Source organism: Cololabis saira, chromosome 12 (genome assembly GCF_033807715.1).
Source record: "Cololabis saira isolate AMF1-May2022 chromosome 12, fColSai1.1, whole genome shotgun sequence".
NCBI classification, from domain to species: Eukaryota; Metazoa; Chordata; class Actinopteri; order Beloniformes; family Belonidae; genus Cololabis; species Cololabis saira.
The window spans coordinates 977,158-992,522 of NC_084598.1; the positions used below are offsets into that span (position 1 = coordinate 977,158).

At 38.1% G+C, this 15,365-nt stretch overlaps 1 protein-coding gene across 2 annotated transcripts; it reads right to left on the reverse strand.

Moving 5' to 3' along the window:
* Positions 1-228: 228 nt before the first annotated feature.
* Positions 229-14,968, reverse strand: tegt (testis enhanced gene transcript (BAX inhibitor 1)). Of its 2 annotated transcripts, none has more exons than XM_061735135.1 (10): positions 14,824-14,968; positions 12,254-12,354; positions 12,031-12,139; positions 7,886-8,006; positions 7,714-7,762; positions 7,501-7,598; positions 7,193-7,272; positions 6,131-6,231; positions 5,831-5,906; positions 229-1,076 (listed from the first exon to the last, which is right to left on the reverse strand). In XM_061735135.1, the coding sequence occupies exons 2-10, from the start codon at positions 12,307-12,309 to the stop codon at positions 1,053-1,055; spliced, it is 714 nt and encodes a 237-aa protein (XP_061591119.1). In that variant the 5' UTR covers positions 12,310-12,354; positions 14,824-14,968; the 3' UTR covers positions 229-1,052. The 2 variants fall into 2 exon arrangements, with proteins under 2 accessions (XP_061591119.1, XP_061591118.1); XM_061735134.1 differs by having other exon boundaries at positions 14,828-14,959.
* Positions 14,969-15,365: the final 397 nt, after the last annotated feature.

Genomic DNA, 15,365 nt, shown 5'->3' on the forward strand with positions numbered 1-15,365 from the left:
GTGTGTGTGTGTGTGATGTCGTCTCTGCATCATGAAGTGGAGATTGTTGCAGAAGAGAAGAAATTCAGAAGTAATCCAAAATCGTGTAATTTACAGGATGTCAACTAAAACTTGATATTTAAAAACTGAAGAGGTGGTTTAGAATCACAGACCACAAAAGAATTTGACTAATTTTTGACACGTTTTATGATGTACCAAGGACAATAAAGGAAATCACTTTTTATAAAATATGTTCAACACATTTATTTAAGCAAGTGTATCAAATTAGTTTCCGTTTTACATCAATAAAACAAATTCTTCACAGTATACACTTGGGAGGAAAAAAAAAATTGCACCGATGCCAAATTATCAGTGTAACATCAAATCATTTGGCAAACTGAAGTCTAGACAGCAGATATTAGGGGTGAAACAAATTAATCAGAAGTTTGAACAACTGTTATCCAAATCAGAAAAAAGAAAATGGGCCAATAATGGCACCAACTGCCTCTTAAACAGGAACACATTTTTAAACAGGTCTACAGAGTTAGTAGTTTATGAGGATCATCATGAGCTGGCAGGCTTTCAGGTTTAATTCCTGGTTTCACATTTATTACTCAAAAATTAAATTTGAGGGTGAAAAAAAAAACTAGAGATTTCTGAAAAAAGAGCTTTCAAAATCATGGGATATGATATCTAGTGACATTTCACTAAACAATGGAGGAAAAATGATAAATAAGCAAATCAACACAATATATTAATTTAAAAAAAAGAATCAGTTTCAGAAGCTTACATGGCATTTTAAATGAGCCTATCCTCCTATGAATGTATGGCACTAATGAACAGCCATGTGGAAACCTTCATGAACCTGCTAGCCAACACCGCCCCCTACAGCCCAGCCAGATCACTGCAGCATCGCTGGACCAGCAACTTACTTTCAAAACAAGTCCAAGAATTTCAATAACATAAGACCACATAAGAGTTAATTTGAGAAACAAAGACAGAAGTGAAAAGCACCAAGTGCGTTGCAAACTGTGCTTTTTCTGATCGATTGCTTGAGTGGCAGGAAAAAGACTTTACTTCTTTTCCTTCTTCTTATCCTGAATAATTTTTTTTTTTAAAAGAGAAAGAAATGATTAGTTTGATGGCATGTAACAACAGTATTCCTAACCTCCCCACAGACAACCCAAGGCAATGTCAAACCTGTATGTGTACATACAGGTTAACCACTAACTTGATCGTTTATTGATCCTATCGACAGCATCAATTAAGTGCCATGATATCTCGTCAGTGGCTTAAAATAGCTATTTATTTTGGCATAGGTAGATATATTAATGTTAGCCGTGAGTCATTCTGCTGTAAACACATTCTGATTTCACTCAAAACTACTTCAAGTTACGTTGCTTGGTCGCCAACAAAGGTTTACAGCCCTTACCATTATATAACACACACACACACACACATATATACATATATATTATTATAAGTCTACAATAGAGGGAATGTGCATGACGTCACAGATGCGACTTCACAGCGGGTTACGCCCACTGACTGTCAGAGAGACTGAGTGTCGGAAAGACTGAGTGGCAGAAAGACTGAGTGGCAGCGTAAACTTTCAGTTTGAGCAACTTGAAAACATCTAAAATGGGAAAGAGCTGTTGTGCGATCGACTGTACTCATAGATTTAGCAAGAAATCAGAGTTATCGTTTTACAGACTGCAGAAAAATAAGCTTAAAGGGGACCCATTATGAAGAACACGTTTTTTCTTGTTTTAACATATATAAAGTGGTCTCCCCTCACCCTGCCATCACAGGGAAGATAAAATACCATGGAATTCTGCAGGGTCTGCTCCCCCCCCTGACTGAGTCTTCCAGTGTCACGTGACCTTTTTTTGAGCCATTCTGAATCTGCGCCTAGGGTGACGTCACCCTAGGCGCTCATTTCGTTTCAGATCAAACAAATTTAAATATTAGACAAAGATAACACAATTAAAACACAAAATGCAGTTTTTAAATGAAGGTTTTTATTATTAAGGGGAAAAAAAACAAACCTACATGGCCCTGAGTGAAAAGGTGATTCCCCCTAAATCTAATAACTGGTTGTTCCCTCAGCAGCAACAACTGCAATCAAGCATTAACTGAGTCTTTTCCAGCTGTGGAGGAATTCTGGCCCACTCATCTTTGCAGAATTGTTGTACTTCAGCAACATTGGAGGGTTTTTGAGCAGGAACCTCCTTTTTAAAGGTCATGCCTCAGCATCTCAATGGGATTCAGGTCGGGACTTTGACTAGGCCTCTCCAAACTCTTCATTTAGTTTTTCTTAAGCCATTCAGAGGTTGGACTTGCTGGTGTGTTCTGGATCATTGTCCTGCTGCAGAACCCGAGTACTTCAGTTTGAGGTCACCAACAGATGGCCGGACTTTCTCCTTCAGGATGTTTTGGTAGACAGCAGAATTCATGGTTCCATTTATCACAGCAAGTCTTCCAGGTCCTGAAGCAGCAGAACAGCCCAGACCATCACACTACCACCACCATGTTTTACTGTTGCTAGGATGTTCCTTTTCTGAAATGCTGTTACTTTTACGCCAGATGTAATGTGACACACACCTTCCAAAAAGTTCTGTCTCGTCAGTCCACAGTCACAGTCAGTCCTTTTCCCCAAAAGTCTTGGATCATCAAGATGTTTTCTGGCAAGACTGAGACGAGTCTTTATGTTCTTTTTGCTCAGCAGTGGTTTTGGTCTTGGAACTCTGCCATGCAGCCATTTCTGCCCCGTCTCTTTCCTATGGTGGAGTCATGAACAATGACCTTAACTGAGGCAGGTAATCCTGCAGGTCTCTGGATGTTGTTCTGGGGTCTTCACTGACTCTTGGATGAGCCGTCGCTGCTCTTGGGGTCATTTTGGTCGGTTCCTCCTGGGAAGGTTCAACACTGTTCCATGTTTTCTCCATTTGTGGATAAAGGCTCTCACTGTGGTTCGCTGGAGTCTCAAAGCTTTAGAAATGGCTTTGGAACCTTTTCCAGACTGATAGATCTCAATTACTTTGTTTCTCATTTGGTCCTGAATGTCCCATGATGTTTAGCTTTTGAGGATCTTTTGGTCGACTTCACTTTGTCAGGAAGGTCCTATTTAAGTGATTTCTTGATTGAGAAGAGGTGTGGCAGTAATCAGGCCTGGGTGTGGCTGGAGAAACTGAACTCAGCTTTCCAAAGATGTGATAAACCACAAATAATTTATGGTTTTAACAGGGGGGGGGGGTTGATCACTTTACACACAGGGCCATGTAGGTTTGGATTTTTTTTTCCCTTAATAAAAACCATTTAAAAACTGCATTTTGTGTTTACTTGTGTTATCTTTGTCTAATATTTAAATTTGTTTGATGATCTGAAACATTTAAGACAAACATGCAAACAAACATGCAAAAACAACAATCAGGAAGGGGGCAAACACTTTTTCACACAACTGTATAAATCAGATGCTGAAACTGAGACATTTTGCTATTTTATGGAAAACGGCTCATTTTGAATTTAATGGCAACAACACATCTAACAAAAGTTGGAACTCTTGCAACAAAAAGCTAGAAAAGTAACTGCCACAAATCATAAACAACATTTGACAACTAATAGGGGTGTAACAATATATCGTGCCACGAAATTTCGCGATACAAAAACGTCACAATACGTGTCGTGGAGGTGACAAAGTGTATCGCGATATTGGGTTATTAATATTAATCTATTGACTAGTAACGCGCATCCGACCGCGACCGCGCCTCGACCCGCGGACCAAAATCTTACTCTGCTCAGAAGAAACTAGTCCCGTTTTGCGGTCCCGTTTTGAGGTCTGAACCTTTACTTATGTAGTCTGGTGTAGAGTTAAGCCTTACCTTATTAAATTAAACCTTTTTGGGGTGGTGAGTAGGATAAACACGGGGACAACATCTGCGTGAGTTCCAGTGTACTTCAATGTCCCTCAACAGTGTAGGATTTTAGAACATCAACACAGCACCTAGTGCTGTATCACTCCACCCAATCTAAAACATATAACTACAGATTAACTGACTAGTGTAATTATAGTCCCTGATTTACAGAATATAAAGAATCAATATCGTGTATCGTACCGTATCGTGAGATTAGTGCATCGTTACACCCCTAACAACTAATGAGGTTAACTGGCCACAGGTCAGTAATATGACGAGGTATAAAAAGCAGCCTTTCAGAGCGGAAGAGCCTCTCAATAATAAAGTAATGTAAATGGCAGAGTCAGCAGGTTATCTGCATATTTCAAAAGCAAAAGCATTTTGTCGCATTTCCATTACATTTTTTTTTTTCTTCACAAAAGTAAATGAAAACTCGGTCTAAGGAATCACTGCATGGGGCAAAAATCTGTGTTTTTTGAAGGAGCGTAATTTTTATACTCTGCAAGAGTGAGAGAGAAGATGGAAAAAACACATTAACTCTTTGACAAATTATTGCAAAAAATTTGTGTTTGTGTAATAATTGCTCGGGGTTTATGTTCTGGTCTCTGGAAAGATCCTAGAGACAACTTCTGTTGTAATAGACTCTATATAAATAAAAGTGAATTGAATTGAAAAATTGAATTGCCATTGTTGAGAAAATTGTTAATTGTTGAGATAATTGTTGAGATAATTGTTGAGGCTGCTGCCCCCGCGACTCGGGAACGGACAAGCGGCGGACGATGGATGGATGGAGAAAATAGTCAAAGATGATGATCAAAAGATTATTCAGAGGCCTTTATATAATGCATAATGATTGTGGGAAACAATTTTATTTAATTCTATGTCTCAAGAAATGTTAAGTTTGAAGTAATTTTATTCATTTTTTATTGAAAAATTTGCATAATATGTAAATAAATGTAAATGATAAAAGAGGCAAATTGGTTGTTTTTATTAAGTAATCCATCTTGTTTTCTACTGTATATTTATAATTAGGCTTTAATTAAGCAAAAGTAAGTTTTATCGGATTAATCGATGGAATATTGGATAGAATAATTGATTACCAAATGTTTAATAGCTGCAGCCCGAGTCCAGACCTTTTGCCAATATATAAACATTTGTAAAAAGTACAGCAACTGAAGCCCAGGAATGTTGAGCAACTGGAAACCTGCATCAGATAAGAATGAGACAATATTCCTCTCTAAACACTCACTTCCCAGACGTTGACTGTTGTTAAGAGAATGGGACGCTACACAGTCGTAAATATCGCTTTGTTCCAACTTTTTGAGACATGTTTCTGCCATCAAATTTGAAATTGGTGAATATTTTTCATGAAATATCAAAATTTCTCAGTGTCATGCAGGGAAGCCGGAAAAAACTCAAAGGTATCCTAGTCTCTTCTGACCAAAGAATGTGCAGCAGTATGCATCACTTTTCAAGACAAAGCAATGCATTATTATCACATATCCATACAAGTTAGCAGTCTGGAGGACTTTTGAGTCGGACTAATAACCTCTAATAACTAATAACCTCTATGCTAAGCCTTAAGTCCATCTTTCATTAGTCAGATCTCCAACTGTAGCACTAGAACTCATTGTATAAGTGCTTGTATAACTCCTATGATTTTTATTTGCTTAATTATCATCTAGTGATCATAAATCATTTTATAACCATTTATGCAGTTTGGTATCTTTAAAGAAAATGTATAAATCCATACACATTAATGCATTAATTGCAACAGGCTTCTACTTCAAAATATTTTTACTGATGTATTTTGTTTTTGGTAAATAATATTTAACAGGATTGCATTCAATTATGTTGTACTTCCCTTTACTGTTTGAAATTAATCAAAATGTTATTTTTTAAACTATTATCAACCTCCACCACCAGTGTTATTGTACCTTCTCATCCATGGCCAGTATGATCATGAGTTTCCTGAAGATTGTAATGAAATCCAGGAACAAGTCAACACAGTGCCTACACACACAAAAACAAACACATTACTGTATTGTGTCCTTCGTAGCACATCCATAAACCTGAGTAAGACAGAATTCATTTTCATGATTTCTGACCCTGCATAGGAATAAGCAGGTACAGTATAGGTAACTATAGATAACTGATGTTTTTCTGGCAACTACAACATTAAGCCAAGAAATAAAGGACTAAGGGGAAACTTTCTGGCAATAAATAAAAGAGCTCACCAGACATAGTCCTTGTCTCCATTCTCTGCTTTCTCAATGATAAGCTGAGTATCAAAGAGGACAAAGCCACACATGACGAGCAGTCCCAGATACATGTGTGCCTGGAAGGAAGAGGAAGAGGAAGAGGAGGAGAGAATTAGACCAACTGGGATCCAATTGGTAACATTTCTGAACATTTCTTGGATCATAAATAATTTATGAACACCAGAAAGTGTGCATTAAACACATACCGAACGAGAACATTATAACACCCAACTATAAAACAGGTGTAAATAAAAAGGCCAATCAAAAATTGCTGACATTTTGCCGAAAAGCCAAAAATGAGCTAAAACTGTTATGTTGCTGATGATGTGAACATTCTTGACCAAAGTCTCTTTCAAAAAAATATATTGCCCTTGACTCTCAAAAGAAGTCCAGAAAGTTGACCGTTTACATACGAGAGAGCAGAAGGGGTTGCTATCGGAATACTGCAGTATCACAACAGCTGGATTACAGAAAAGAGATTTCTAAAAAAAATGATGGTTATTTCTGGCCTTTCCACCTAATATGGAACCATACGCCTTTAGGGAACCTGAACACACTAAGGTTATGGCTTATTGTGGTACAAATAGATGTAAACTCCAGTTCATAAACAGCTCCAAGCAGTTCCTCAATGCATAGAGTTATTAACTTTATACATTACATAATCAGCTTGCAATCTTACAATCAGCTTGACTACTTCAAATTCAATTCAAAAATACTTTATAATTCCTGAAGGGAAATTAAAATAAATTATTCTTTAAATTCCCATTACACATTCACAAATAACAATTGACAAAAAGGGATGACGAAACTAAGCTTAGAAAGACCAAAATAAAAGCAAGTCTCACTTTGTTATTATCCTTGCCATAAAGTTCATAATATTAAAACGTTTGTGTCTTAATTTTATACCGTAGCTGTTCAGCAGTTTAAGAGTTGTGTTCTTGCATAATAGTAATCTGACCGCGAAAACTAATAATATGCACTGTTAATTATGGAAAAAAAGAGGTTAGGTTGAAAAATCTGTCTTTTCCCCTTTATTACCTTGAACAGCATCACAGATCCAAAGAACATGTTCATCACAGACAGCAGGAACAGGATAGAAAGGCCAGACATTAATGTGCCTGAGAAGAAAAATGTAGGTCGTCAATTTAACCACACTTTTCCTACACATCGTTACTCTCTGTGATACAATTAACCTTCATTAAACTGTTAATGCAGGGCAATTAACTTGTTAATCTTTACTACTGCTTATGTAAAAATGCAATTGTCTTATTGACAGAAATCATTTTCATTTACAGAAATAAATATATAGTAATAGGTTGCAGCTTAAAAAAAAAAACTGCCTTAACCTCCAAGGAACAGGTAGCTTCTGCGTTTAGCATAGAGGGCGCTGAGAGTGAAGCAGACAAAAACCACAGAGGTTCCCAAGAATGCTGTTGCAATGATGCTGCCAAGAAGAAAATACATAAATAAATAAATAATAATATTTGCTCACAGCCATAATAGATTGTGTTTTTGCTTTGCATAAAAATAAAAAATTTGGACCCCCCCCCCAAACGTACCTTGGATTCACGGCAATAACAAAGTCCAGTGTGGGGCCGAGGCCAACACCTAAGAAGGTGGAGATTATGCCAAAAGTCACTTGAAACGTATGCACAATTATAAAATGACAGTTTTTTGAACACGTAAAATAAAAAATTTTAATTTGAAACTTTCTCAAAATAATGAGTTGACCTGTGAGGAAGGCAAATGCTGCGAGGATTGCCAGTCTCTTCTTTTCTGTGTCCGGGTTGTGGGGAGTCATGGCGAGCCAGAACATCATCCCCAGGGAGCCGAGCACAGACAGAACTCCACCCTGAGATTAAAAGGCACACAATGAAAATAACTACAACCAAGCCAGCCACGACACACTAGGCCTGTGTTGAAAAAAAAAAAAAATGATTTTACGATTTTAAATCGATTATCATATTAATTCCTAAAAAAAAAAAAAGAAAAAAAAGAAATAAATAAAAAGAAAAAAAAAATCGATTCGTATTTCTAAAGATCAATGTTTTTTTTCATCATTCCATTACAACTTTTGGTATTTTTTTTGTTTATGCCCAAAAAAGGAATGTTTTGTTGGACACGAGAATAACTGGTGCCATGTTTTTGCCTTTAAATATATTTAAAAGGTATGAAAACATTAAAGTTTTCAGTTATAATTGCATAAATTGTCTATATTTCATTACTTTATATACTGTCTTGGGTTTACATTTGCATAAAATGCTAAAAACCAAATTCTCAAAAATTAAAAACCGAAATAGACCGAAAATGGAACAAATAAAAACGGAATGTGGGAAAAAATAAAACCGATTTCATCCGTCTCTGTTTCCTCCCTGGATCTGTTTGGTAATTCTGCCCCACGATGTTTCTGAAAGCAGTTCTATCAGCATTCTGGGAGCTGATTGGTCCTTACAGCATCATACTTGCTGTTGAATATCAATATAATACTAGTATTAATATGTTGCAGAACTACAGTCAATTCATGCAACAGCTCTAAAAAAACAATTTTAATAACACTAACCCAAATCAATATAGAATTGAATCAAAACGTGATAATCGATTCTGAACCCTAAGAATCGGAATTGATTCTTGACATTTGAATGGATCCTCAGCCCGACCGATTATTTAACTCAGTTAAATAATGTAATAAATCAATTTTTTTTTCCTTCACAATTTCAGGGACAAAATTATTTTTAAATGGTAGTGTTAATGCAGACATTTGTTTTTCTATTAAGAGTTGTTACACCAATTTTTCAAAAGCAGTTTATATTAGAGCGGATAATAATTCAGATAAAAGGCTAGTATCTTTAACATGACAGCATAGTGCTGCTTTAGCTACAGGATCGGGCCGATAATGGCCCTATCGGTTTTGATCGGAGATCAGAAAATAATAGTTCAGAGCGGCCGATCTGATGACGTTTACAACAACAAACCCCCGCCCGCACGGGCGTTCCCACATCTCAGACCGAGCTGTCCCAACGGGGCATCAGCGTCGTCGGTGCGGGAGTTTCACCTTGTCCAAAAAGGACAACAAATGTACAGTTTGCAAAGTGTGTCCAAAGGAGAAACCCCGAGGAGGAATGTTACAAAAGAATTTCAACACAACAAAGCTGATAAGACATTTGAAAGTTTTTCACACGAAGGAGAATATTGAGTTTCCAAAGTTGGCTGCAGCTAAGGCAGAGAAAGAAAAGGAGGTGCAGCCACGCTGCTACCTCACCTGTAACACCTGGAACAGAGACTTATAAACCACAGTAAGAAAAATAAAGAACTACATCGTAAGCAGGGCTGTACAGTGCGACAGTTTTCATCGCATTTGCGAATAAAAATCATCCGGTGCGAAGAGAAATATGTATCCACTCGTATTTGTGCGAGTGAGTTACGCTGGGGTCATGTTAAAAAAAGTGTGAAAATTAATATGAATGTCTCTTGACCTACATCAGCCTTTCTCCACCGGGGTATCGTCAAAAAATTACCTATTCTGACATTTCATATATAAATACCGTATTTTCGCGACGGAACCTAAAGGCGCCATCTACAGACACACACGCGCGCCGCAGAACACACACAGCACACGAGTGTGCGTATTTGAAAATAGAGCGGGAGCAAAACTTTGTTTGATTGTAGGCTACTTTATTTCAGTTTTTACATGAATCAAACCCATCGAAGTCCTCATCCTCTGTTTTATGCATTAAAGAGCTCCGCTAAATCAACTGTGCCAGTCCGAACTTCCTCGCTGTCAGAGTCACGTTCCGTGCCGTGCAGCGCCTCGGACTTGCTGGCTTTTGCGAAAGCTCGCAAAATAGTCCCAGCAGACACGTTAGCCCACGTTAGTATCTACAATCCATCTGCAAATTGTGGCATAACTTGCCCGGCGCTGCTTTCCACTCTTGGTGAAACTGTTTCCCCTCAGTCATCCATCTCTCCCGTGCCGCTGCAGCCTTAAGGCTGATTTATGGTTCCGCTCTACACAAACGCAGAGGCTACGCCGTAGGGTACGCGGCGACGCGCACGTACGGTGCGCTTCGCCGCGTACCCTACGGCGTAGCCTCTACGTCGATTTAACACGGACCATAAATCAGACTACACTTTGAACGGCCGGTGTTCTGCCAATTTCTGCTACCTGCCGAGAAATGCTACTTTTTGGTCGATTTTCAAAATTTGCATCATTTCTTGCACTATGAAAAATGGATAATATGGGATGTTGAGTATTTGATCCTTACCAATAAACTAGACCCAGAACAGAATTAAAAATTCTGTCCAGAGCAGTCTTCATGTCTCCACCACAGAGGATCTCATGCGGATCAGCACTGAGGGATGTCCATTAGAAACATTCGACCCAACAAATTCTGCAGTCCATTGGCTTTCCTCATCTAAACGTACCAGGCGATCAAATTATAAAGGAGTGGCCACAGTTTGTGTCTCAAGTTTAAGAACAAGATCTCATTAAGATCAGCATGGACTGAACCGGTTTATTTGCTGTTCAACATGTAAATGAAGTTCTGATGAATATAACATGGATTTCACAATAAACAGGTTAACTAACTGTCCACCCGGGTGTGCTAGTAAATTTTTATTTGTGCTACTAAGATTTTTAACTTGCTAGCACCAGTGCTACCATTCAAAAAAGTAAGCGTAGAGCCCTGGTAAGGTAATGAATTCATTTGCTTTGCTCATCAGCTGCTTCCTGTTGTAGCAGACATCGGGTTTAAACACGTCGTTAGCTGCTTGGATCCACGGTACGCGCTGCAGAGTTGTTAATATTTCACTGATGAAATCCTGTCCGAGCTTTACCAAACTATATACAGTCCAAAGTCGTGTCAGTCGCTTCACCAGTGACATGTGGAGTTCTAGTGTGAAGAGTTTTGCTTCACTCACAAGAGTTTCCTCACACGTGGCGGATGCTATCGCTAAAGCTTTCACAATTTCACATTTTAAGGTTTAATTCCTCTTTCCACAGGGAAACTAAGGTTTATAGTTTACAACTTGTATCAACTTTTAGAGAGTGACATGTCTGCTGTTGTCTGTGTTGGTCACATGTTACATAATTATTACTATTACCACAGGAAGCTGAAGCTACTAAACTACACTTACTCTTTATAAGTTGAGTCTAAATCGTCTCCAAGAGTCTCTAGAGCGTGAAATATTGCTCATTGCCTCAGCCTGAAATAAAACAGACAATTCATGATATTTTCTCATCTCCTCATTTTATACCTAATAATACAATGTCAGTGTCGTGTACATGAGACAACAATATTGATGAATTTATGGATTTCTCGCTGTGATCGGCAAAATCGGGATCGGCAGATACTGGTTTGCGAGATCGGTGATCGGCCCTCAAAATCCTGATCGGTGCATCTCTAATTTGCATGTCTTAGCAGCACTGGATGATACATAGTCTAAAGTCATCAAGATCTAATTTCCAGCTGTTTGTGGGATCATTAATACGCATTCACAAATTATATATTACTGCGTTACATAAGGGCTTTGACTCTGAATAATCATTTGAATGATTATCATTTTTTTTTATGAATAAAGCAGTTTAGACCAAGCAATGGTTTATACATCACCTGTACCTCTGATATAACTCAATTAAAGAATAGTGTTTCTCCCCATTCTGTGTGTATGTGAGCAACAAAATAGAGTGTCATGAGTCGGCCTTGACGGTGACATTAGAGTGAATACCGAAAAAACAAACATATCTTAAGTAAAGCTTTTAACAAACAGACAACTAACATTCAAATGCATTAGGACTGAGCAAATGTAAAAATAAAAGTAAAAGTTTGTGTTTCTAGTTTGCAGTGAAGATCAGCCTGTGCAAGCTGCATTTTATTCACCTGAAAAAGGCGCGTGGCGACATGAACGTAGGAGCCGGCAGCAGATACCAGCATGCACAGTGCCAAGCTGGAGTACACATTCTTCAAGTGGACCTGAGTGGAGTGAGATCTACAAACAAAATAAAACAATTACAATTAACAAATTACGAGAGATAAGAAATACATTTAAAAAAGTTAAAGCACAAAAAGGTCATGTATCAAATTTACTGCATGGTTTACATACATTTGGGAGAACCTAAAAAGTGCATCAATGTTGATGTTGCGGTCAAACACGTTCATGATGAAATCAGGAACTGTGATCTACTTTTGATCCAACAATATCGCCTGTGAAAAGACAAAAAAATTATTGCTCCATTTTAGTTTTAGACGTTACATCTTTTCCATGGTCATAACTGTTAACTTGTCACTGGTTAAAGATAAGCAAATTTATACATGCAAACACATATATTTGAATAGTGGTAATCATTTACAACGGATTAAAGTTTAAATGACATATGTACCACAATATATAGCTTGCTCCGGCAGAAAACATATCTTTTTCCCAAACTTTAACTTTAAAGCATGTGACAGTAATGGTAAATGGTAAATGGCTTACAGTTATATAGCGCTCTCCAGCTGTACTCCTACAGCCCCAAAGCGCAAGTAACGCAAAATAATATTTTTAGATGATGTTGTATTTTTTTGGACACAATATTATACAAAAATTTCTATGATACTTAAATAATGTATTAGTATATGATACAATAAAAGTGCCAGATCCTAATAAAGTGAACAAATATATTAGTATGCTTTAGGTGTTGTGATTGTATGTTTTGTACGGCTTTAACTGCTTTAATTAGACTGTACAAAGCAGATGTATTTCAGTCACCATGGATTCTACTAGTAAAGCGGATACTGGATGACTGTGGTTTATCTCAAACATGTTATAACATTGACTGGTTGAAACTAACTGTTGAGCAAAGGTTGAAAGATCAATTTCTGCAAAAATGGCGAAGTGAACTCTATAGGATGACATCATGTGATATTTATGTAGAGATTAAGCAAGAGTTTAAGCTAGAATAGTACTTATTGTGTCAAAATCAAAAGTATAGACAGGCCATTTGTAATTTTAGGACGAATAACACCAGAATCCCAAAAGTCACTGTAGTCAAGTATAAAGGTTATTATTAAGGTCTGGATAGAAGTCAGAGATTCTGTAACTCTGTAATGTCAACTGTATTGGAGATGAGTTTCAATTCAATTCAATTTTATTTATATAGCGTCTAATTCAACAAAAGTTGTCTCTAGACGCTTTCCGGAGACCCATACCCAGAACATGACCCCCGAGCAGTTATTACATAAACAATGGCAGGTAAAAACTCCCCTAGTGGGAGAAAAACCTTAAGCCAAACAGTGGCAAGGAAAAACTCCCCTTTAGGAGGGAAGAAACCTTGAGCAGGACCAGGCTCATAAGGGGGGACCCTCCTGCCGAGGGCCAGACTGGTGGGTCAGGGACGGCAGCAGCACAGCAGGCAGGTGGAAGCAGCAACGGGATGACCAGGGGTGGGGACCGCAGGCCAGCATGCAGCTCCCGAAGCTCTGGCCCAATCATCAAAGTTTCATATTTTGTTCGAATATAAAAATGTAAATATAATGAATCTCAGACGAAAATATTTACCAAAGTATTATACAAACCGACCGTCTATGTTTAAATTGATTTTGTTACTACAATCTAATAAGTTAAATGTTATTTATAAATTAGGCACCTTTTTGAAGAATGTCCTTCCTCTGTTCAAATGATTTTTATTTTGCCAAATTGAGTACTTTAATCGAACATGTACAGCCCGCAACTTGCTATAAATGTACAACTGTTTGTATACTTGTGCTCCGTACCATGTGATCATGGTCGTGAGTTAAATAAATGATGATGAATGTTTTTCAGAACACTAAAATCGCAGTTGCACCTGTCTTAAAACTATGAAAGCCCATTTCCACGGGTAAAAGAAAAAAAAATAAAAGTATCCCCACGGAGATAAAAAAAAAGTCATAATTATGAGATAAAGTCATAAATATGACTTTCTATCTCATAATTTCGACTTTATATATCATAATTATGAACTATCGTGGGGATATTTTTATTCTTAAGGCTAAATTTTCATCTTATTATTCTTTTTCTTTTACTGGCGGAAATGGGCTTCCATATAAAACAATGTAACAGTCACTTTGGTTGTAAATGAAACAAACGCACAGCACAAGTGCAGAACAGGAGGGTTTTAAATGAAGCTACAACAGGTTAAAGGCCAAAGGTTGACTCGCCCACAAACGGAAAACAGGCTGACAAACTGCCGAGAAAACATTAAAAACCATACATCATATACATCACATCCATCAAAACTACCCTCGTAAATAAAATAAGATGAATAATAAAACGCCAGGGCAGTTTCGCAACATATGGCCCAAACTGTGTTGACACACTTTTGCAACAGCTAAGGCTGCTAACCACAGTGGTAAACAGCTAAAGCTGCTTAAGCCTGATTTATGGTTCAGCGTTAAATCGACGCAGACCTTACGGCGTAGGGTACGCGGAGACGCGCGCCGTACGGGGGGCGTCGCCGCGTACCCTACGCCGTAAGGTCTGCGTCCGTGTAACGCGGAACCATAAATCAGCCTTAATGCTAACCAGCGCGTTAATCAGCCTGACAAGCAAACGGCTGCACTGTCGACACAGCTCGACGAGTCCCGCATTATTCGATGTAAAAAACGATCATATTACAACCACCATTCACACAACGGATCACGCCATCATTTATATACCTACTCCTCTGCTCTGGGATGTTTGCTTTCTTTTTCGTTTCACTGCTACAGTTTAGTTAAGCAGCCAGTACGTGTCAGTTAGCTGAAGGCAGCCTGCTGATGTCACCATGGAAACGCCCAGAAGACCGTGGGCTGACGTCACCATGGAAACGCCCAGAAGACCGGGGCGCTTTAACCGCGGCCAAATCCGTGCTCCTAGGTTTTTCTGGTCGAAATAAATAAATAAATAAAAATAAATAAAAGAGTAAACAGTTACTTACGAATAGCGCTGCCTGCAGAAAATCCGTTATATCAAGACGCACTCCTTGATGTGTTATCAAGTATGTCCCAGTGCACTACAAAATGGCCGTCTTGCAAATAGCTGCCCCATTGGAGACTGTGTTATGGAAAAAACGGACTTTCTCAACAAATTGCAGTATCGGAGTTTTAAGTTTGGCAATAAAATGAGCACGAATATAACATCTTATTAAACAAAAAATAAATGAAGGGCAGACTCGGTTGATAAATAGAGTGCAAATCAATATAGTTAGAAAGTTTAATTT